This window comes from Micropterus dolomieu, linkage group LG08 (assembly GCF_021292245.1).
Source record: "Micropterus dolomieu isolate WLL.071019.BEF.003 ecotype Adirondacks linkage group LG08, ASM2129224v1, whole genome shotgun sequence".
Taxonomy (NCBI): domain Eukaryota; kingdom Metazoa; phylum Chordata; class Actinopteri; order Centrarchiformes; family Centrarchidae; genus Micropterus; species Micropterus dolomieu.
This window is the reverse complement of record NC_060157.1, coordinates 15,554,405-15,575,519: the sequence shown is the minus strand read 5'-3', so window position 1 is coordinate 15,575,519 and position 21,115 is coordinate 15,554,405. Positions and strand designations below refer to the sequence as shown.

The 21,115-nt window shown below is 42.1% G+C and overlaps 3 protein-coding genes across 12 annotated transcripts in view; 1 reads left to right on the top strand and 2 right to left on the bottom strand.

The window, feature by feature from the left end:
• Positions 1 to 7,818, bottom strand: part of LOC123974805 (cyclin-dependent kinase 17-like) — a 41,682-nt gene extending 33,864 nt beyond the window's left edge. For 5 of the 10 annotated variants that reach the window (XM_046055721.1, XM_046055728.1, XM_046055722.1 and 2 more), the window contains exon 1: positions 1,544 to 1,566. In XM_046055721.1, the coding sequence (XP_045911677.1) occupies positions 1,544 to 1,551 (8 nt within the window). In that variant the 5' untranslated portion in view covers positions 1,552 to 1,566. Of the gene's footprint in view, positions 1 to 1,543; positions 1,567 to 4,028; positions 4,131 to 4,906; positions 5,096 to 7,310 lie in introns of those variants that run through there. The other 5 variants (XM_046055724.1, XM_046055723.1, XM_046055725.1 and 2 more) reach the window with 5 other exon arrangements.
• LOC123974807 (transmembrane prolyl 4-hydroxylase-like) lies at positions 6,984 to 20,617 on the top strand. The gene is made up of 9 exons (XM_046055732.1): positions 6,984 to 7,923; positions 8,142 to 8,223; positions 12,751 to 12,947; positions 13,102 to 13,192; positions 14,266 to 14,428; positions 14,539 to 14,724; positions 15,809 to 15,899; positions 16,115 to 16,238; positions 19,200 to 20,617. Exons 1-9 carry the CDS (start codon positions 7,555 to 7,557, stop codon positions 19,412 to 19,414), a joined length of 1,518 nt encoding a protein of 505 aa, XP_045911688.1. The 5' UTR covers positions 6,984 to 7,554; the 3' UTR covers positions 19,415 to 20,617.
• Positions 8,311 to 10,650, bottom strand: LOC123974808 (secreted frizzled-related protein 5). The gene is made up of 4 exons (XM_046055733.1): positions 9,972 to 10,650; positions 9,281 to 9,456; positions 9,114 to 9,200; positions 8,311 to 8,961 (listed from the first exon to the last, which is right to left on the bottom strand). The coding sequence occupies exons 1-4, from the start codon at positions 10,541 to 10,543 to the stop codon at positions 8,642 to 8,644; spliced, it is 1,155 nt and encodes a 384-aa protein (XP_045911689.1). The 5' UTR covers positions 10,544 to 10,650; the 3' UTR covers positions 8,311 to 8,641.
• Positions 20,618 to 21,115: the final 498 nt, after the last annotated feature.

Here is a 21,115-nt window from a genome sequence, read left to right as displayed (position 1 = left end):
TATGTTGGAACAGCCGATTATATAAATCACTGCTTATTACCCAGATAAACACATTCGGGTGTTATCATCGACACACACTTCCATGCTCACACCCAGGCATATCTGTATGTGCGATGCACAATAATGACTAATTTCACAGTCGTCATCTTAGCTAATGCAGTGGGGATCTCATAACCAAGAGGCTTATAGAGGGAAACACTTCAGGGTACCACTGTATATTATATACATATATTATATCCATCCATCCATCCATCGTCAACCGCTTATCCTGCGTGCAGGGTCATGGGGCATATATTATATATAATTGTATTTATAATACGCTGAAATAAGGTGTAGTCTGACTTGTAAACAACTACACAAATAAGTTAACAACATTCATTTTATGTAACTAATAACTTTTTTCTACTTAGTTTGTAAATGTTTCCCATCTGCTTTTAAATACTATTTTTATGAAATATTGAATCTACCCACCAACTTTTACCATCATTGTGCATTGATTATATCTTCTCATTTATATGTTAATGTATATATTTATGCACAAATCTAAACAATTGTGCCTGCCAACTGCATGAACGTGGTTATTAATGGCTTTGTCTCCCTGTTTTGATGCTATATTAACATTTCTGTATGTTTAAATTATTGCTGTAATGCTACAATATTAGCTTTGTGTAAGTAAAAGGGCTAGTCTGCATTCAGGAAGATACTTTTACCATTAAGGACAATGTAAGACATTTTCTTGTGCGTAAGTGTATTGTAAAAAAAAAAGTTTCTGGAACAATGAAGTGTTATGAATGTGCATTGGATGTTGAGTCTTGTCTGGTGCAGATGGACGTGGCAGTGTGAAGGGCTTGGCAGAGGCGCAACAGCAAGTGGGACGAGCCATGTGGCTCCAGGCTTCAGCATGTGCAGGCCAAACTCACCAAACACCCAGCAAACCACGGACGGCTCTGATGCATAACTCCCACTAAACGGAGGGACGCACTCCAGATGATATCACTCCTTCAAAGACACTGCAAGCACTTCTGCTGATCTGGTTGCATTTGAAATTGATGCAGTACACTGTTGAAGAGCTCACAAGGAGTATAACATTGGCTGTGCAACAGAGCAAACACAAAAGAGCAAAGGTCAACAGGGTAACTGATACAAAAGGAGTAAGAAATAAAACCTTCTCCAACTTTGCTCTAAGTTATTTGTGGGTGTCTGTTAACAGCACGTGCACATGTGTTTCCACATGCGTGTGTGGGTGGTTTCGTGGATGTGGTAGCATTGGAGGTGAGGTGAACTGACACACGCCATGAGAAAGGACAGTGGAGGAACATGGTCTGATTTATTCAAGACACACACCATTTTGGTTGCTAGGTTACAGGCCCGTCCTGGAACCGCAGTTTCTGTCTCTGAGGTACAAATAAGAAGAACGGCGACAGAGAGAGGCGAAAAAGTGAGAATTCACAATTCACATCTCTATGTCTCCTTTTTCTGTACTCATGCCCATACACACACACACACACACACACACACACACACGCAGCGCGCACACACTCACATGCTCATGTCAGCTATTAAAACTTCCAGCCCTCTAGAGCTCGGGATGCCTCACAGTGCTGCTGCATGCAATCCTTGCCAGCCTTGCTCTGGGATTCCTCTGCCAATTATGCCTCTTTAGGAGGCAAAAGAATGAATGGACCCAAGGACCTGAGGTGCAGTATACACAAAAACTAGTTAGATGCAGGTTTGTCACGCATATACATGTACAAACACACAGATGTTTTTTAATTAGAACAGAAGGTAGGATTTCAACAGCTTATAAGGCAAAGAGCCATCCAAGATTTTGTTTCAGCCAGATATTGTCTTACCTCCTGTACCTCTCGATCTTAGCTTTTCAAATAACAAACAAACACGCATTCTTCTGTAATTCAGTGGCACATGAATCACACGCATGCATGCACTCACATACAATGAGGCAGAGTGGAATGGGCACTCATCGGCGCTCCGAACATGGCTTGGCATAGCGGCCTGAGGAGGCATGAGTAATGCATAAATCTGCCCAGCTACAGAATCCAACACACGCATCTCTTCTGACGCTTCACCCACATCTCCGGAGTTAGATGAGGAGAAGGAATTATGGAAAGAAAATGAATGAATAAGAGTAGCACAAGACTGCAAAAAGACAAGGCCAAAGATCTGAAGTGCCATTTTTCAGCCTCGAGAGGAGGAAGGAAAATAGAGTGTCTGGCTCTGTGATTTTGGGGATATCTCGCTCAAAGGGTGTCACACAAAGATTCCAATAACTTTTTCCAATATCGATATCATGTATGCAAACATACATACTAAAAATCATCCACGGTGGGTGGAAATCATGGGCAAGGCACTCAAAGGCGTAAACTTCTTGGATGAGAGGCAAAACATCTTCGAGTATCTTCAAACAAGTCCAGTTGCCATTTCACCTCACCATGGATAACTATGACCTGGACGACTGAGAATCTTCACGGATAGGCTATATAAAATCATCAAATTGCAGTTCAGTGTAATAACCCCTGTTCCACTGTTAATAATTACATCAACACATTTCACACATGTAAATGCATACATGTGCAATAATCGTTGAATTGTTCATTTGGAAGACAGAATTTTGTAGAACAATAGTATCATAATGATGTGTTTCCACTGAAGGTTGGTACAAGATAACATTGAATAACTGGCCAGCCAAAACGTCATTACTCAAAACATTATTATTATTATTGCTGGCCAGGACAGTAGTGTAAAAGAGAATATTAATGTCAGTGAGACCATTTCCCCCACATAGTGGTGTACATAGTACAGGTGTATCCTGTGCAACTTCATAGTAATTGTTTTTTCAGGACATTCAACTGTGAGAAAATAAGACCAGGCATTGAGAGCCACTGGGCAAAACCAAAAAATATAAAGAGCCTACAAAAGTCGTGAAATTCTGTGTGATGTTTTTAATGTCTGTCTAATATATAACGAGGCCATTATCAAAACTGTAGTCAAAGTGTCATTATGGTAATTAGACAGTTATAGGCCTAAAATAAGATAAAGTAATAAGACGGGGTTATTATGGAACTGGGATTATCAGTGAGGTTGCAACGCAACGGCGTTGGCGGGGGTGTGCGTGACTTTCAATCTGGACATCCCACACTGAGATGGACAAATCATTTCGCGTTCATAATAATAGGCTAGATGCTGCTGAGAAATACGTGTTCGGGCGATACTTGTTCAACCTGTGTTGGCGTTAGTAGGTAGGCTATCAGCGAACATCCACGAGGTTGCTGCGGGATCTGCGGACGAGCGATGGTCCTGACATTATCCCGTGGGACCAGACCTGGCAGCGGGCAGAGATCACATTAAGTGGGCAGCAATTTCAGCCGTGCGATAAATGATCACGTGTCTCAAAGCAAATTACTCGGCGGTTCGTTTCGGGCCTGGCTGGCAGTGATCCCTCTACCTTCCCAGGCCTTTTGCGTTTTCGGTCAGTTCCTCTCGCCCCCTGTTTTCCTGACGCAAGTATCCGGGAGGAGGAGAGTCAGGCAGGGCAAAGGAAAGTTACACATCCACCATGCTGGCTCAGAAACTCCACGGAAATAGGACAGTGATCACCTCTGAGTGTGTCCCTATGTTACGATTATGGATTTACATGGGTTAGGACCCTGAAACCATTGTAATGTGTATAATAAATTGCTCAAGGGACTTAAATCTGACTCGGACTATGGTATCACTTTTTATCTGCTATGGTGTTACTTTAATTTTCCTGCTGCGATTTGGATTTTTACAGCGATATTTGAAGACTACCTGTATCCACATTAGTTCCACACAGGCGCACGTTTACACAATGTTATAACCCAGTCAAAATCACCTAAAACTCGGAAAATTAACTCCACCTGCAATGTCAAGTGAGAGGACAACCGTGGCTATCGTCGCTTGTCCTCCCGGTGTGCATCGTCAATACACGACCGAGAAAAAAAGAAACGTGGAACCGAACATAAACAAACCAAAATACTGCTGCCACTGACCTGCTAGTGCTTCTGCTGCAGACTATTGTTCCACTTGTGTATGGTAATCCAGGCGGCACGCTGGGGGTGAATCCACTGCGACAAGTTCTTCCAACTACTTTGCTGTAAAAACACAACCGGATTGCCGTGAACCCGTCGGGTAATCTTACACCTGTGTTACACGGGGTGTCGCAGTGTCCCGTTGCCTGAGTGAGTGCATTGTGGACCTGTAGTAATGCATTATTTGCCCTGACTTTCGCTTATGAACAGCACCGTCCCGTCCGGTGATGATCAGCCATATCGCTGCTGCGTGGATCCCAAGTGGAAGCAGTGGCGTGATCCCGGAAAACACCACAAGGGGGGTGTGAGTGCATGTGTGTGTGTGTGAGAGAGAGAGAGAGACAGTGAATGTGTGTGTGTGTGTGTGTGTGTGTGTGTGTGTGTGTGTGTGTGTGTGTGTGTGTGTGGATCAGACTCTCTAACCTCCACCCCCAACCCTCTCTTCCCTTTCTCTCTATGTAGAGGGGGGGTCCGATAGATTAGGGGGCAGTGCTGCCGGGGAAATTAGCCTTCATCATGCAAGCCCCATTCCCATAGGCCCAGAGTTTCCTTGTGAATAATACATGGACTGAAAATTATGGAAATTCAACAGTAGGCTATGATCCACCACGGCGCAGACTAGATGGCATCAACACTAGTGAGAATATAGTGCAAGGATAATTTCGGAAAGTTTCGCTTGCCCCGCTGAAATAGCATACAATTTTCAAAGTTGTGAGGTTTAAACATACTGATGCACACACGAGACAAATACCTAACTTACTTACTGGCTAAAGTATAATTACAGTGCTAAACAGTCCACGTAGATGCACATGCTCCTTTTCATATAAAATGGCTACTACCTGGATGACTACTGTGGAGACCCGATGCCAAGATGTTTGACGTGCTTTAGGCCTAATCTATGTTCTGGAATAAAATAAAAGTGAATAAAACTCAACTACTGGGCTACTCATTCCCTTTTTTTCGTTTCCGGAGATTACCTGGATCCCAAACTGTTACGTAGAAAATCACAGATGACACAGCAAACGCAGTGTAGATGAGGCAGTCAGCCTGCTGGTCTTCATCGCCACCGTGTGGTTAACTCAAACAACAGCAGCGTGTTTTCATTCAGAGGCCAAATGTCTTTACTGGAGCAAATCCTGCAGGGACAGGTCCATCTATACCCCCCCGTAGAAAGAGCCAATAAAGGCAAGACACCTAGCCTCCAATAATGAAATAGGCGTTGCTGTGAAATATAACAGCCAACAGATGTTCAATTTGGTTGAGAATGATAGATTCTGTTAAACGCTAGGTTAGACCATGTTCTCAAATAAGTCGTGATAGTCTTTAAGAATTCGGATTGTTTTGAGATCAAAAGTATTCAATTTACGGACACTAGGTCTACTCGGCCTGTAAAACAACATCTTCTGTGGCTTTAAAGGGAGCTTTCCAATGTCTGGAAAAAACTACTCTGAAGATGTCATCATGTGGATTATCTCAGTTTGGGCTCCAGCCTCCAGGTTTAACATTTTTAATTGAGGGCTTGTGTTACAAACTGGCAGTGTAGGGTTGGAAAGGAGAGGACATTTAGGAGGCAGGGGCAGTCTAATGAAAGACACTATCGAGTTGCATTTTAGAGATTTTAGAATCCAGTGTTTTTGGAGCTTGACCCATTAAAATCAAGATATCCCCGCTTCTCCTGCTCTGTCTCTTGTAATTCCCCCAACTTTAGGGAAGCGCTAAATCATTGGAGTACTGTATTAAATGAATTGATACAACGATGAATGAATGAAAAAATAAATGAATCACAAAAATGTTTTGATGGATAGTTAAAAATGTCTTTGCGGTTTGGGATGGCACTGGTACGATTTTCTTGGAAAATATTGTAATGTTAGCTTACTCCACTACATTTTTGACAGCTAGGCTACTGAGACCGGGGCAATTGTAACAGGGGGCAACTTTAACACGCTCAATTCCTTCAATCACAAAAAACCTAGACAAAGCTATGACACTTAATCTGCACAAACTCAGAAAGATTTTCTCTCTGCCTGTGGAAAAGGACCTTGATAATTTCACCTAAGCAGAAGTTTTCGTTTTAGATCTAGAGTATTTTTCTTCTGCTGTCTACAAATTTTACTTACATACATTTTATCTCTGGGGTATTGGTTAAAAATTAACATGAATAACCTATGCTAATAAAGGTGTGGCTCGCTAGCATACAAGGTTTTATTATGACTGCAACACTGGGGCCAACACTGTGTGACAGTTGGCCCAGAGCCACATGACCCAAAGCAGCTTGTTTTTCTGTGTTGACATACTTTTCTGTTAGAAAATGATCAAATTTCACTAAATTTAAATGTTAAACTGTTTATTCTAGTATAACCATAAATCATCAATTAACATACATTCTTTGTATTAAACAATGTCTGTTTCATATGTGTTTGACAGGAAGTGTGAATATTATGTTATATCTGTCTGCAAAAGCAAAGTTCCTTTCATTGTCAATTTTAAGTGGCTTAAGTGGTTAAATTTAAAGTGGTTTGATTGTATAAGACCCATCAAAACCAAAGAGAATGATTAGTTCACTTGTAAGAAGCAATTTTATGAAATTAGAACAGAGAACTTAGCAGACATCTAAAAGAATTTGAAACATATTAACAAAAAAACAACAACTCTTAAGTAACATTATTAGATAATACAGCAGTAACGTGATTACTTTGAAGTAGGCTTTAATTTGAGACACATTGGGTTAATAGGACTTATTTTTTTGTGTTAAAAGTGTAACACTCTGACTTGTAACACTCTGACTTCTTGCATTTATTTTTTGCATTTAATCAATGGTTTGATCAATTAGTGCATCTATATATGTTTCTTGTATCAAAAGATGACTAGTGTATTTCAAGTATGAAGGAAAATGTAAAAAAAAAAAAACAATCTAGCTTAGCTACCTCTGCACTTTTACTAAAGTAAAATGTTTAATGCAGCACTTTTCTTTGTAGTGGAGTATATTTACATTGCTGAACTGGTGCTTTTAGTTTCAGTAAAGGGTGTGAGTATTTGTTTTGCTCTGGCATTGACCGCTAGAGGTCGCTAACGGTTTCCTGTGGGACCTGAACCGGCGGCTCCGCTGCAGCTTGTTAGCTTGCTTGTCTTGTTTTTAGGCAGGTTGTCAGGGGCAGCACAACAGCCAGTTAGCAAACACTGGATTAAGGGACCTGAGGTAATGATGACACATTTATTTATCAAAGTACACGACTGCCTGCTTACCTGCTTTTTCGCACGGGGCTGCCCCGTTTCTTTGGGTAAAAGCAGCGGTGACAACAGCGTCGATTTTTTATATCGAAACAGCCAGAGGTTTGCTGTGAGGATTGCCCTGTAGCTAACGTTAGCTAGGTTTGCCAACGTTATCAGGCAGACGTAAAAAGTGAAAAGACATTGACAGTAACGTTACTAAGTAAATAGATATATCTAGCTCTCCATTGCAGTTGTTTTGCGATCGCCTGGTGCGAATATGGAAGACTCTTTGGAAGATTTAATGAAGCAGGATGAATACGACGACGGGGATAAACCATTACCATCGCCCCGCAATCCGCCTCTGCGCTCCACTCGACTGCAAGTCCAGAGAAGTAGTATCTGCTCTCGCGCATATTTCGTTGTGGTTATGGTCTTCTTCCATGTATATATCCTGAATGTGATCGGCCTGCTGCTCTACGTGCACTACAACAACGGCCCCGGGGATCTTGTCAGCGGAGACGAGGCCTCCTCCGCATCAGTCAGCGAGAGTGGGACCCCTCTGCCCCATCCTGACCCAGCTTCAAGAGAGCTGCATGTGGAGGACTACAGTCAGAGTTTCAGTCTTCCTCGCATTGAGGGGATACGGGTAAGAAAACAGGCATACTTGCAGGACGATGAAGCTTGCCATTTTAACTCTCTAATGGAAAAACAAAATACTGTAATACAATAAGTGCAGCCCCAACCTGAACCATGTTAAATTCATCAGAACTGAACGTGACTAACAGCTGCTATAGCAATGTTTCCTTGCATTTGAAAACCCCTCATGTTGTGATTGTGTTGATAATGTGTCTTCTCCATCTGCAGGTGGGTCATGTTCAGCAGGTGTCCCTCTCGCCAGACAGAACGCACCAGATGAAGACAATCAGCCTGAAACCTCTGCTGTTTGGTAAGTGCTCTGTGGTCTTTGGGTGTGATCTGCTATGTGTGAATAAATGGCATTCGATCGGGATTTAGAACACAACATTTAATTTTTTTCTCAAAGCCATACAAAATATAGACCAGAAATATTTACTTAAAATTCACATATATGTACATTGTCTATTATACTTCTTTTTATTAATTTGACCTCCACTGCCTGAGAGACAGTGTTGGTTCTTTTATGAACTCCTTTGTGACTAGCTGACTGCATATTATTTCTTCCATGACCACAGAAGTTTGGACATGATTTAAAGAGACTACACCAAGCATAATTTACAGTTGTAGGTATTTAGTCAAATTCTAAATGCTATGTCTATTCTTTCCCTATGCATAGCTGTTTAATGTTTGTTTCACATCTCAGTTCTTTTGGATTTCCTAACGTAATCCTAGCTCCTGCATCTGTGGTGTTTCCATTTGCGTGCTGCCGCCATCAGGTTCTTGTCCAGTCTCTGCCAGGCATAAGCCTTGTTGACCACCAGGCGCTCCCCCTGCACTGTGCCTGTCACTAGGAAGGTCCCGCCTCGTGGATGCTGCCGCGTCATGTTCCTTACGCAGGTGGCATCCCTCTCCAGCCACAGTTCGATGCGGGAACGGATCTGCCCACCCAACAGGGGTCCGTGCTTCAGAATGTCTAGTTTGTCAGCGAGAGAGAACTGAGACAGACTCACTGGGCTATGCTTGAGCCGAGTTAGACGCAGTTTCACAACTGGGGAGAAAGCAGATAAACAAAAGACATGATTGCCATCAACTTAAGGAGCAGTGTGCTCTTCTCTGTTCATTTTCCATAATTAATCAAAAACATATAATCAAGGATAGGACCAGACAGGAGATAAGAGGTGGAAGAATAATCATACTCACCAAAATCACTCCTACAAAAGGTCTCCAGTATATCTTTTGAAGAAGAGGCATCCTCCAGCTCACAATCTCTGCAGCTTGCCTGGGGCACTGAAAATGCCAAACCACTAATTTAATCTTTTGTTTAATGCAATCACCTCAAACCTATGTGTCTATGTTGTCTTTCTTACCTCTACGCCCCCCTCTGTGAACAGTGCTGTTGGTGATTGAGGAGATACACATGAGATGGTCTGCAGGATACTGGTCACAGCGCAGGATTTCTGGCCAAGGGTAGCCATAACAGCTCATGATTGGTGCACAACTGTCCCGTACAGATTCGCACAAACTCCTGCAGGGTGATATAAACCTGTTAAAGAGGGGATGGAGAGGGAACATAAGCGGCATTAAATAGATGACAGGGTTTGAATCAGTAGTGTAGTAGTGGGAAACTAACAAGACTGGATAAGATAACATTTGATTGCTTGTTTTTCTGTTTCTAATCTGAGGGGTGCTAATGTGACCAAAAAAAGATTATAGTGCTTTGATGGCTTGGTTTCTGTGTGAAACCCAGACCAGCTCAATTTGCATAGCTTTCAAAAAGGTGTTAACCCTTGATCACCCTGCTGTTGTGTAACTTTTGTCATTAATCTAAAATCACAGTTATTTCTGCACTGTTACTAAAATAAGCCATTATTGGTCGTTCTCAGCCGTATGTAAGGGTGATTTAAAACTGGGACCCTGGCTACGACACACTACAATATCAAGTGCAAACAAAAACTTGTGAGCAGCTTCCCTGTGAATGACAGTTCCTACAAAGAAATTGTGGCTTGAAAAGGTTGACTATATATGTTAATAGAAAAAAGCTTTTTTGTGGAAACTTACCTGTCGAGGCAGATGGGTGCAAAGAGGGAGCAGAGGAAGATGCGGGCATCAGGGTGGCACTCTCTTGCAAGTAGGGGCAACCAGCTGGCACTCTGTTGTACAGCCTCTGCTGGAGACTCGTGACCCAGCAGGTTGGGCATCCTCATGGTGTCATAACCGATGTTTTGGCACAAGGCCATGCCTGATGGGATAGGGACACAGCGAGAGGAACTGCGGGGCTCCCACAGTCCGCTTTCACCTATAGAAAAAGTGGACCGGAAGCCAGTGGGAGTGCCAGGGTCCCCCCACACTTCATCATCATCATCATCGGCTGCAGCTCCTAGTCTAGAAACAGGAGGATCTCCAAATCCAGTTTCAATGTTGCCCTCAATACTTGCCCTGTCCCCGCCTTTGTCCTTTACTCCAGATCTAACCCTACCTTCAGCCCTCGCTTGTCCCTCCAGCCCTGCCCTTCCTCTACCAGGACCAAGAGCTATTGTGCTGTAAGGCCCAGCAAGCAGAAGGAGAAGTAGTAGGGAGGCTGAATGGGAGGACTTTCTGGAGGTAAAATGTGGGCAGCGCACTGCAGACATCCTGGGACAGAAGTTGGAAAGGAGGAGCAATCCTGAAGTGTGTCTCTTGAGCGAATGAAGACCCCGTGTGTGACAGTGTAGGAGAGCATGGCAGGATAGGTTTATTTATAGTGGGCGGTGATTACATTTGCATAGGAAGGGGTAAGGGGAGGTGTAGAGAACAGTAGGGAGAAGGCTTGGGGGCTCACATTAAAGTGTTATTAAGAGATGTGAATCCACTTATGTGTTTATGAGCAGATTTAAGTATGTTTGACAGAGCTCAAGATTAGTAAGGTGGATTATTTGGCATTTGGATACTTTTGGCTTTCTGCCATTTCCCTCCCCAGAGCTTGATTGAAAAAGAGACTGGCCCTCATGTAGAGAAACTCCTTCACCAGCATTTGTCCCGCCCTGACCTCTCTGCTATTTACGCTTCTTTTTTAATCCACCCCTCCTACTATTTTTTTTTTTTTCTTTAGGTGTGCAAAACAAGACAGTAGTAGCTGCTCCTGTGCACATTACTTGTGCGTTTTGTGTGTGTGGACACAAAAAGAATTGGTGTCGTCCTGCTGTGTAGCCGTGTCCTGATTCCTGTTCAGACAAGCAGGTCACTTCCTGCTTGTCTGAACAGGGGAGAAAGAGAGAGTGGCGGGAGGGAGAAGAGGAAGCCCCCCTCCCCTTCATTCATATCAGTTATCCAGATTAATGAGGCTTGGCTGGACAAAAGGGACTAACCAAGTGGGTACAGTGTAAAAGACACGGGTGACAAACAAGGTCTCTACTGTACAGGCAGCCAACCTGCCGGAAGCCTTTTATTAAGAGGGGAAATGACTGACAGACAAAGATGGGTTGCTGGGACAGAACAGGAAGGAACCATGAAACAGTAATTTGTCCCTTTTACACTTGAATAACTTCAGTAAATGTATCTAATAAAATGCATGAAATATGACTTTTTGTTGGTGTAACTAATTTTTCTAGGAAACCCAGGACAAAATGGAGAAAATAGACTGTTTTAATGTGGGGTAGCTTGGAACAACATTACTAATAAGTATAGTAGGTGTAAATGATTATTTTCCTGCTTTGCACAAATTAATGTTAGCAATTACTGACTCCCAGAAGCTGACAGTTTCCACCCTCCTCTGGGAGAAGTCCAGTGTTGTCACTCATTAAACCTGCCCGTGGGATAGGCTATACCACAAATGGCTCACTGGGGAGTGATGTAGGGGAATAGCTTGTACTCATTTATGTGCACACGTATAACTGTTACTGAAGAGTTCCAGTGCTTAAACACCTACTAAAACATGCAAGAAAGCTATAATTGGTTAGCATGAAGTTATACACTGTTAAGTTAAGTGGTTTTCCGCATTTAATTCTAAAATGATATCAAGATAGATTTGCCTGTTATGAGTCCCTGTTTCAACAAGAGAGTGTTTTCCTAATGTACCATGATAAAAAGTTTGATTTGGGATTTGTCTAGCTTGTTAGTGCCCACATGTCCTAATCACACTAATATTAGCATACATTGATCAAACTATCTCACAATTGGCCCTTCACACTGTAAGGGTTTTGTTCGGCAATCTAGAGTAATCCATTTAGTCTGACAGATCAAGCCAGCAACCGTCAGCAGTGATCTTCTAATCCACTTAAAAGTCAATCACTCACCCACTCACCACCTCGGGTGTGTAATATAGATCTGCTTGACATTTTTGTGTGCGGAGGTCGTGTGTGGGAATTTTCACACATGAGAAATGCTTTAATGAATTTTAAGTGATTGCACAGACATCAACAACTACGCCTCTGGTGTGAATCTGCAATTGAAAAGAAAAGGTTTCAGTTAGTTTGCTTTTTATCAGTTAGTGGTTTCAGTGCTGCCTAATCATCATGCATAATCTTCACGTGTGAATGTGTCAGTCATTATGCGCGTAAGTTCAATTGTAAACAAACCCAGAATCTTGAAGCCGATCTCTTTATAGATTGTCTCCTGGTATCCTCAAGCTAATTTTGGATAGACTAAAGGTTTGCTAGTATTTTAATATGGACCTTTCATTTCTGTGATTGTGTATTTGGCCATTTAGTGTGGCAGTTAAATTGTGCTTTTCAAAATTCAGCAAAATAAATGTGTCCCCATATTAATTTAGTGCCTTTGAAATGTACCGGCAGCATCTAACCACACATGTCCAAGGCTGAAATGTGTCCTAACGCTGTTGTCTTTTTCCTGTTCCTGTCAGAGATCCCTGGATTCCTGTCAGAGGAGGAGTGCCGCGTGGTGGTGCAGCTGGCTCAGCTCAAGGGTCTGATGGAGAGCCAGGCGACAGCCCCTGGCCAGGGACAAGAGGGGTCAAACCAGCCACTACTTTCGCTCAGCACAGAGGAGGTCTTCAGCCTGTTGGACCTAAACCAGGATGGGCTGCTGCAGAAGCAGGAGGTAACAAGAGAGAAATATCTTGTGTCCATAATGCCACAGAGCTGTTGAAGGAAAACAGAAATTCCATTCCTAGTAGTGAGAAATAAGATGAACTGTCAGAACGTGTTACGCTTTTTGTTGAAATAAGAAAACAACATTCTGGTCTCTTCTCCAGATTGTGAGTCACTCACGCTCTCGAGATGGAACTTGGTTGAACCCAGACAACTTGCGGCATATACTCACTGGTCTGGAAGCCTGCCCAACAGGTTAGTGGTTTGTGTACATTTGCCCAAGTGTGTGTCAGTATACTGGGAGAAACTTGCAACTTGTGAAAATGGAATAGTCTTAATGAACTTTTAAACACTATTTTAAATGCAACTTTCTCAATTTAAAGGACATTTTTCATTGAGCTCTTTAAAACAAAGGTATCCAGAAACACAAGTAAAGTGAGAAAAATAAGCAAAGATTCAGTCCAGACATAGAGACCATTGCTGCTATTCACCTTTAATGGCTAATTAAAGTTTAACCTCATTTACAGTCAGTGGTTCAAGATGAGCTTTTCAAATTCAAATGTGTAAATACATCTGCTGGACTTATCTTCTCCTTCTGTGTGTGTGTGTGTGTGTGTGTGTGTGTGTGTGTGTGTGTGTGTGTGTGTGTGTGTGTGTGTGTGTGTGTGTGTGTGTGTGTGTGTGTGTCGGGGGGTGGGGGTTCCGCTGTTGTTGTGTACTGGTACTGCAAAAGTAAGTGGCTGACGGTTGGCTGTGATTGCGTGCGAGTCTTTTTTGTGAGTTGCACGGCTGGAAGAGGGGTGACACCGTTTTGACCTGATGCCATTGTGCCAGGCGTTGTACACATCCCAGTCCGGATGTGCCTCATCCTATCTCATTAAAAACTGATTGTTTGCCTGCCCCTTTTCTTAATTTCCCCCCGGATCTCCTGTATTCCACCCCCTCCTCCACACTCTTTCGTTAACCCTCCTCTCTCCCCCCTGCCTGGCCACCTCTTTACTGGCACCCCAGAGCTATTGTTGCGGCTGGGGCGCAGTCTCCCAGGGTAACTGATGGGGGTCAGACGTTCAGTCAGCTGAGAGTAACCGCATGCAGTTGCACAAAGAGGGAAGTGATGGGAGGCTGTTTAGCCAAGAATTCAAGATCAAATTATAACTGAACTGGAATCTTGATACTGCACAACTGAAAGACTGGTTTAATAATTTCACTCATTCATATCTATAGTTGTGAGGTCATATTTAACTGCTTTTATGTCCCAGGCTCCCTGCTATATGAAGGAATAAAAATAGTCTACTAAAGGATTGTGTGCGTGTGTTTGTTCCTGGCAGGGACACTGACCTTGGACGACTTCAGGCATGTTTATGATGTGTCCCAGCGCCCAGAACAACAGCGAAGCAGGAAGCTCCGGACTCAGTTCAAACAGAGAAGCAAACATACATGGCTTTACCAAGACCCGGGATCCCACTATGTGCTGCAAACACTCAGGAACAGGTAAACACACACACACACACACACACACACACATGCACACATGCACACATACATGCTTGTCATGCTGTTATTAAATATTTGCATTTTGCTCTCTGATGTCTTTTGCTCAGAGTAACCAGTCTGACGCGTCTGCCTTCTTCATTGGTTGAGCTGAGCGAGCCGCTTCAGGTGATTCGCTATGAGCACGGAGATTTCAGCAATGCCCACTATGATAGCAGCCCTTCTCATTCAGAGACCACCTGCGCACACACACGACTTGCAGGAAACGCATCTGCTCTCACAGAGGTCCCTTGCAGGCATGTATTATATGCATTTTCTGTTTACTTTATAGTCAGTATACTTTGAAAGTTAGTTTAGGTAGGTGAACTGTAACGCAGTTTAGTAGTCATGTTGTTTCACAGACAACCATAATCGCTAAGCCAAGCCCCCCTTAGTTACTGTTGGCTAAGTCCGACAAACTTTCGGACCTGTCGGACTTTTAGCATAGCGCTGCTACTATTACTGCACTCCCTGGAGAAACATTGTTTAATTTCTGGAAAAAGTGATCTCAGAAAGAAGCATTATACATTTGAAGGTTGTATTCAGTCAGTCAAACTGATGTAAAAAAAAATAAATAAATAAATAAAGACAGAAGCTAAAGCCTACCATTCACAGTGTAAATGTCAACCACCGTATTACCTGACTATTGAGAAAGAAGACAACAATACTACTAAGGATCAACACTGTTCCTGTACAGCTGGGTAGGTCTCTGTTCACTATTAAAATCATTAGCTAACTAACATTACATTAGGAACAATCCACAGCCTGCATTTTTCAGGGTTTTTTTAGGTTTTGGAAAGGGAATAAATCGTATTTCTCCTTTCAACCTCTCTGGGTAGCAGTTGTAATTATTACAAGTGCCCCAGGAACAGCGTTTGACCACATTTTGGAAAAATACAGCAAAAAAACACTAGAAAACGACTTTTGCATATGAGTCAACGGAGCACAGCCATGAAAGTGTCGGACCTCAGTTAGAGCGAGTCCTATACTGCGCTGTGATTAGCCAGTGTATTCAGGGCGTGGCTTAGCGAAAGGTCAATTATCTCCAGATTAGTTTTTCTTTTGAGCACTCTCACTTGGATAATTGTTTCAGTTTATAATCACACCACAACATTCCTATTGTGAGTTTCATGATCAGTCATCAGCACCAATTTCTTTCTTGTTTTCTCACCTGTTTGCCTCAGTGATTGCTTTCAAAATTTTATTGCCAAACTACTGTTATTGCTTTAAGACGGTTATTCAAAGTGCTGGTGCATAAAACAAAATGTTTCTTTTGGGTATGGGGAGACATTTTTTTCACAATTGTCTGTGTTTGTCGCTTCCTTTCTTGTTTTATCCCAGGTATCTCACCATGTTATTCTACCTCAGCTCTGTAGAGGAAGGTGGTGAGACCACCTTTCCTGTGGCAGACAACCGTACCTATGAAGAGCAGGTGAGAGTGCTTTCACAACCCGCAGTCATAACCCAGCAAAGCCTCTTTTCTCTTTTTGCCACTGTGAATTGATGATGATAACGGTACATAAGCTGAATGCTGCTGATAAGACGCAGACAGTGTTGACCCAAGACAAGGAATCTGACACCTAAATGAACACAAAGTGCCAAAATAAAAGTTCCGACACAGGCTGTTTACAGTTTTGTGTGTCCTAGGCACTGATTCAGGATGGAGTTGATTTGACAGACACCCAGGAGACATGTGGCAGAGGGAACCTGAGAATGAAACCTTCTGCTGGGACAGCTCTCCTCTGGTACAACCATCTCTCTGATGGTAGAGGTAAGAATAGAAGGCTTTCGCTGTATCATTTGCACACACACATTCACTGAGCGCTCCAGTATGTTGGTTTGGGCCCTTCTATTGTAGGAAGCAATGTACATCAAAGCCCCTGTCACTAGCTTTTAGGCCTGAATCCAGGGAGACCCAAGCATGTGAACATACTTTTTTAATCCCTTTACAGAGGTTAAAACTTATAACATGTAAGTATTGTTCTCTGTTTGATCCCAGAATGTAACACCCACATGAATAATGTAAACAATGATGCGTGGGTGCGTGCAGTTGATATTGACTTACAGTTATGTAGAGCGTGCTAACCTCGACAACCCAGCTGTATTCTAACGATAACATATATTAGCTAGGCTCCTTACATGCTTGCTAATAACCTTTGAAGGCGCGTCTCCAACTTTGACACTAAAGTATTGGACAGATTTGTGCAGTGGTGTTCATGATAGGCCTACGAACCAGTTACCAGTACTAACCTACTAAAGTTGAAGTTAAAGATGCAGTGAAGTAGAGTAGGAGTGTAAAGACGTGCAAATTCATCATGAGCAAAGTTATTGGAGGGGCAAACACTGGAGTTGGTTGAGACAGAAACTAAGCTGAGAGTTTTCTTTTAGACAGAGGTGAAGTGTTGTAGGGAGTTGCTTTGGGCAGGAAATATTTCCTGTATCGGTCCTTGTGACCGCAAAGCTGATGATGGATGGAGAGCCTGTGGGGGAACAAAACAGTCCACTCAAAGTGTTTAGCTTTTACTTTTTTCTCTCTTTTTCCATGTCTTCTGTCTTTTTTCTGTCATCGCTCGTAATTCGCTTTTCTGAAACTTATCTCATTCAATCTGTTGTGACCATCATAACCTCCTGAACTGAAATGAAATCTGACTGAAATCTCATTGGATTCAAAGAGACTAGCCTCTTTATACGAGACTCCTAAGTCAGGGATTATCTAGCTTTTTGAAGTAATATTAATATTATTAATGATGATGATAATAATCATAACAACAATAATTGTATTTATAGAGTGCTTTAGGCACAAAGTGCTTTCCAAGGTAAGAAGATTAAAAACATAAGCAACATAAGGGACAATTACAAGAGGGAAATAATGAATGAAGTATACTTATGGCAGGGATACATACAGTACATACATACATTTATTCATATACATGCACACATTAAAGATAAAAATTCTAAATGAATGAAATAATAAACCAATAGATTATGTGTGGAAGGCTGTTCCAGAGTTGAGGAGCCAGTACCTCTAATGGCTCAATCACCATTTGGTTTTAACCTGGACTCTAGAATAGTTACAAGACCCAGTCTGGCAGACGTGAGGGGCCTGTTCAGACTGTATGGTGTAAGGAGCTCCGGCGCCAGATCATTTGTGATTTAAAAGCACTTTAAAATGGATTCCGAAGAAGGGCAACTACACTTGGTTGAAGATACTTGAAGACATTTGCCTCTTGGATGCCCTTAATTTTAACCTTCCTTTGATGTCGATGACTGAGGAATCTTAACAGACATTTTTTAAATGGATCCTAAAAGAGACTGGAAGACAACGCAGTTAAGCCAAAATGGTGTGATGTGATGAGAATCACTTTGTTTAGTCTAGCTGCTGAGTTGTGAACAAGTTGGAGCTGGATTGATCCTTGTGGTATTCAGTGTTTAATCTAGGGCTGCAGCTAACAATGATTTTAGTACTTGAAGCTTCTACAGATTATTTAATCAATTCATCGATGCGTCATTTAAGTACAATTGCTTGGCTTACTTTTGATAGACTTCAACTCATCAATCAATCATGATTTCAGTTAAATGCTAAAGTTGCTGTTACTGTTACCTTCTGTCTGTGGTCTGCTTCGTGGACTTGATGATAGACTATGTGCTTTCTGATCAGATGCCGTCGTGCTATTGCCGTAGGCGACATAAGTTTCGTTTTATGGTGGACAGACTGTAACATTACAGAGTTTTCTTTTAGCTTGAAATAATCCCTTACTCTGGACATTTTCTACTTTGTCCCTCGCTATTTTCTCTCTTCCTCCACTTTGCAAACAGTGGCATCAAAATCACGTCGTGTTCACAGCGTAAACGTGAAGTGCGACAGTAATAAATATCTGTGCGAAACAGTAAGCTATATAGTTATATGGATTAAACGAACCATCGATGCAAAGAATTTGCGTCAACGCTTTTTAGTAATCGAATTAATTGATTTAATCGATGAATCGTTTCAGCCCTAGTTTAATCTGAGCTGTTCACCAACAAACCAAAAAACAAACCCTGTTGGCTAAGTTCAAGGAAAACCAATCCTAAACAGTTCCAGTAATGCCTGCCTACTGTTTTAATCTGTTAAAAGGACTGCAAGGTTGTTGCAGCACTGAGGTCAAGCAAAAGCAACACACACAACATGCACCAGAAACATCAGTAAATCAACGTCATTCTTAAGGAGGGCGGTGTCTGTGCTATGTAGCATGCAGAAGCCACATTGAGACTTCTCAAAAATAATGTTAAGTGCCTGTAGTAGCTGGTCCAGCACAACCTTTTCTAAGATTTATGAGACAAAGGTCTGTTTGGAAATTAACCAGATGTTTTTTAAGTCTCTCTGTAAACCGGGTCCCTTCAGCAGCTTGTGAACGCAAGCAGTTTTACGAAAGATCTGTTGCAATTTCAGAGGTCAGAGAGCTATTGATGGTGGTCAGCAGTGCAGGCCCTATTGTACCTAATAAAACAATGACAGCTAAACTTGTAGAGACTTGAGGGCATATGGTCATAACAACAGTGAGGGTATTTCACTTAACACACAGACAACATTTTGGAATCATTGTAATTTTTTGCGAGCTCTATTTTTTGAGTCCGCTCTAGCTTAGAAATAACCTTATTTTTGTTCTTCTGTCATCCAGTGTTATCTCTGAAATTTTATGAGGGCTTGTTGTTTATCATTTATCTGTATTTGTTCTCTCCTTGCCTTCCTCAGGTTGGATGGGCGAGCTAGACGAGTATTCCCTGCACGGCGACTGCCCAGTCAGGCGTGGGGTGAAGTGGGTGGCCAACAGCTGGGTAAATGTGGACCCAAACCACCAGCAGCAGGCCCGCTACCAGAGACTAGTTGCACAAAGGCATCATGCTAAGTCGGGCATGGAGGAGCATTACCAACCTCTCCCACACAGTGAACTCCACCAGGATCTATAGCCGGGCCTTTTTAATGACATGACAAAGCCACTGTAATTTTGAAACTGAGTTGCTTTTGCATCTATGAAGCCAGTGAGGCCTGGCAGACTTTTCCACAATACCAGAGGCTGTAGTCGAAATGAAAATTGCACAAAAAGCATGCCAGATATTGCATATTCACATTGACTTAATACATAAGTCAGTTTCATTATGAAAGTCGGGTGGGTTTTTATATAGAATTGTGGTGGGCAGATGCATTGATCTTCTCTCAGTTAATTTATAAGACAAATAATAAATTCAATTATAAATTAAACAGTGATTTCATTTTCTATTTAATAGCACCATAAAAGAAGATATTACTTGCGGTCCTGCCTTCGATTTAGGTTAACTAAGCGTCTGTCCCTGTTGCAGGTCATTGTTACTATATTGCTGAAGAATGACAGCCTTTTGTTACAAGCCATGTCACAATATTCATCTGTGAATGTGTTCCTGAGGGATGTTTTTGTGAGACCATGTATGTCTGTTCTGTCCTTATTTTATAGTTTTGTTTCCAGAGTTTATCATGACATGTTATTTAAGAAGAACAATCACTGCAAATGCAGGACTGAACAAAATGATGGCTTGTCACACTGGCTGTGAGAGGCCAGTCCTTCAGGTGTAATTCAAACTGAGTTTTAATGATAAACTCTTTTGTCAGTATATTATTATTTTTTTTTTTTGGTGAAATTTTGAACTTTGAAACCTCATAGCTCCACACAAAATATTTAATTGTCCAGGAGTATTTATTTGAGCGTTATTTATTACCACCATTTGGTGATTCAAGTTAAAGGAATAAATATTTATTACTGCTTGGTGTTGCACTGAATATGTAGATGTATTTTATTGTATTTATTCCATGTAATGAAATATATAAATATATATATATATATATATATAGCAATGTTTTATGAGTGGTGTTGCGATTGTGATCATTCATGCAAACCTGTTGATGTAGACCGAGTCCACTAGATGTCGCCCAACATCAAATACAGCACTACAATTTCTGTGTTAAATATGGGCTGGCACAGAAATGGTTTTGCTGCACTAGTGTCCTGTCTGCACCAGTTCCTATGTTTTCCACTCTGTGTCGAAACGTGTAAATGATATGTTGGCGGCTCATCCTTTCTTGTGTCCAGTCATTAATATTGTGTGCAATTAAAAATCTCCATTTGATTATGGCACCTACCCCTTGAGTATGGACTTTTGCTGTAGAAAGAGAAACAATCATGCTATTGTGAATTTTTATCCCACCACAGCCACAGTTCTAGTAGGTTAAGGTTAGGCATCCTTCATTAGTGGGAAGGGCGGTGGAGAAAGACTACAGCTAGAGGGGGCCAGAAAGTTTCATTAGGATCTATTTGTTTAGGTTAAATATGTGAGCACCAGAAATCCTAGCGCCACCACCGTGGGAGCACAGTAGCCCCACTGAAGGTGGAGAAAAATCAAAACATACACCTATTCAAAAACACTTTAAGATAACTCTAGTTGATAAAGTAACCACACATTTGTTTGGTGGAGCACCTGCAGCCCCTTGGTGCCCATCGGGCTCCCTGCACCGAAAGTTGGGAACCTCCACATGGTCCACTGCGTCTCGAGATTTGGAGCAACTACCCAGAGCAAGATGCCACCAGACAGCGCTGTGGGGCATTTTCAGTCTATTTGTGTGTTTTCAGGTCAAGGACG

What these genes read in the sequence shown, in the direction of transcription:
- LOC123974807 (XM_046055732.1), top strand. Translation starts at nt 7,555, where the DNA reads ATGGAAGACTCTTTGGAAGATTTAATGAAGCAGGATGAATACGACGAC. An exon ending in CCTGAAACCTCTGCTGTTTG is followed by an intron (nt 8,224 to 12,750) that starts GTAAGTGCTCTG and finishes TGTTCCTGTCAG; the next exon opens with AGATCCCTGGATTCCTGTCA. An exon ending in CTCACAGAGGTCCCTTGCAG is followed by an intron (nt 14,725 to 15,808) that starts GCATGTATTATA and finishes GTTTTATCCCAG; the next exon opens with GTATCTCACCATGTTATTCT.
- LOC123974808 (XM_046055733.1), bottom strand. Translation starts at nt 10,543, where the DNA reads ATGTCTGCAGTGCGCTGCCCACATTTTACCTCCAGAAAGTCCTCCCAT. An exon ending in TCACAGAGGGGGGCGTAGAG is followed by an intron (nt 9,201 to 9,280) that starts GTAAGAAAGACA and finishes TGGCATTTTCAG; the next exon opens with TGCCCCAGGCAAGCTGCAGA. An exon ending in CTTTTGTAGGAGTGATTTTG is followed by an intron (nt 8,962 to 9,113) that starts GTGAGTATGATT and finishes CTTTCTCCCCAG; the next exon opens with TTGTGAAACTGCGTCTAACT.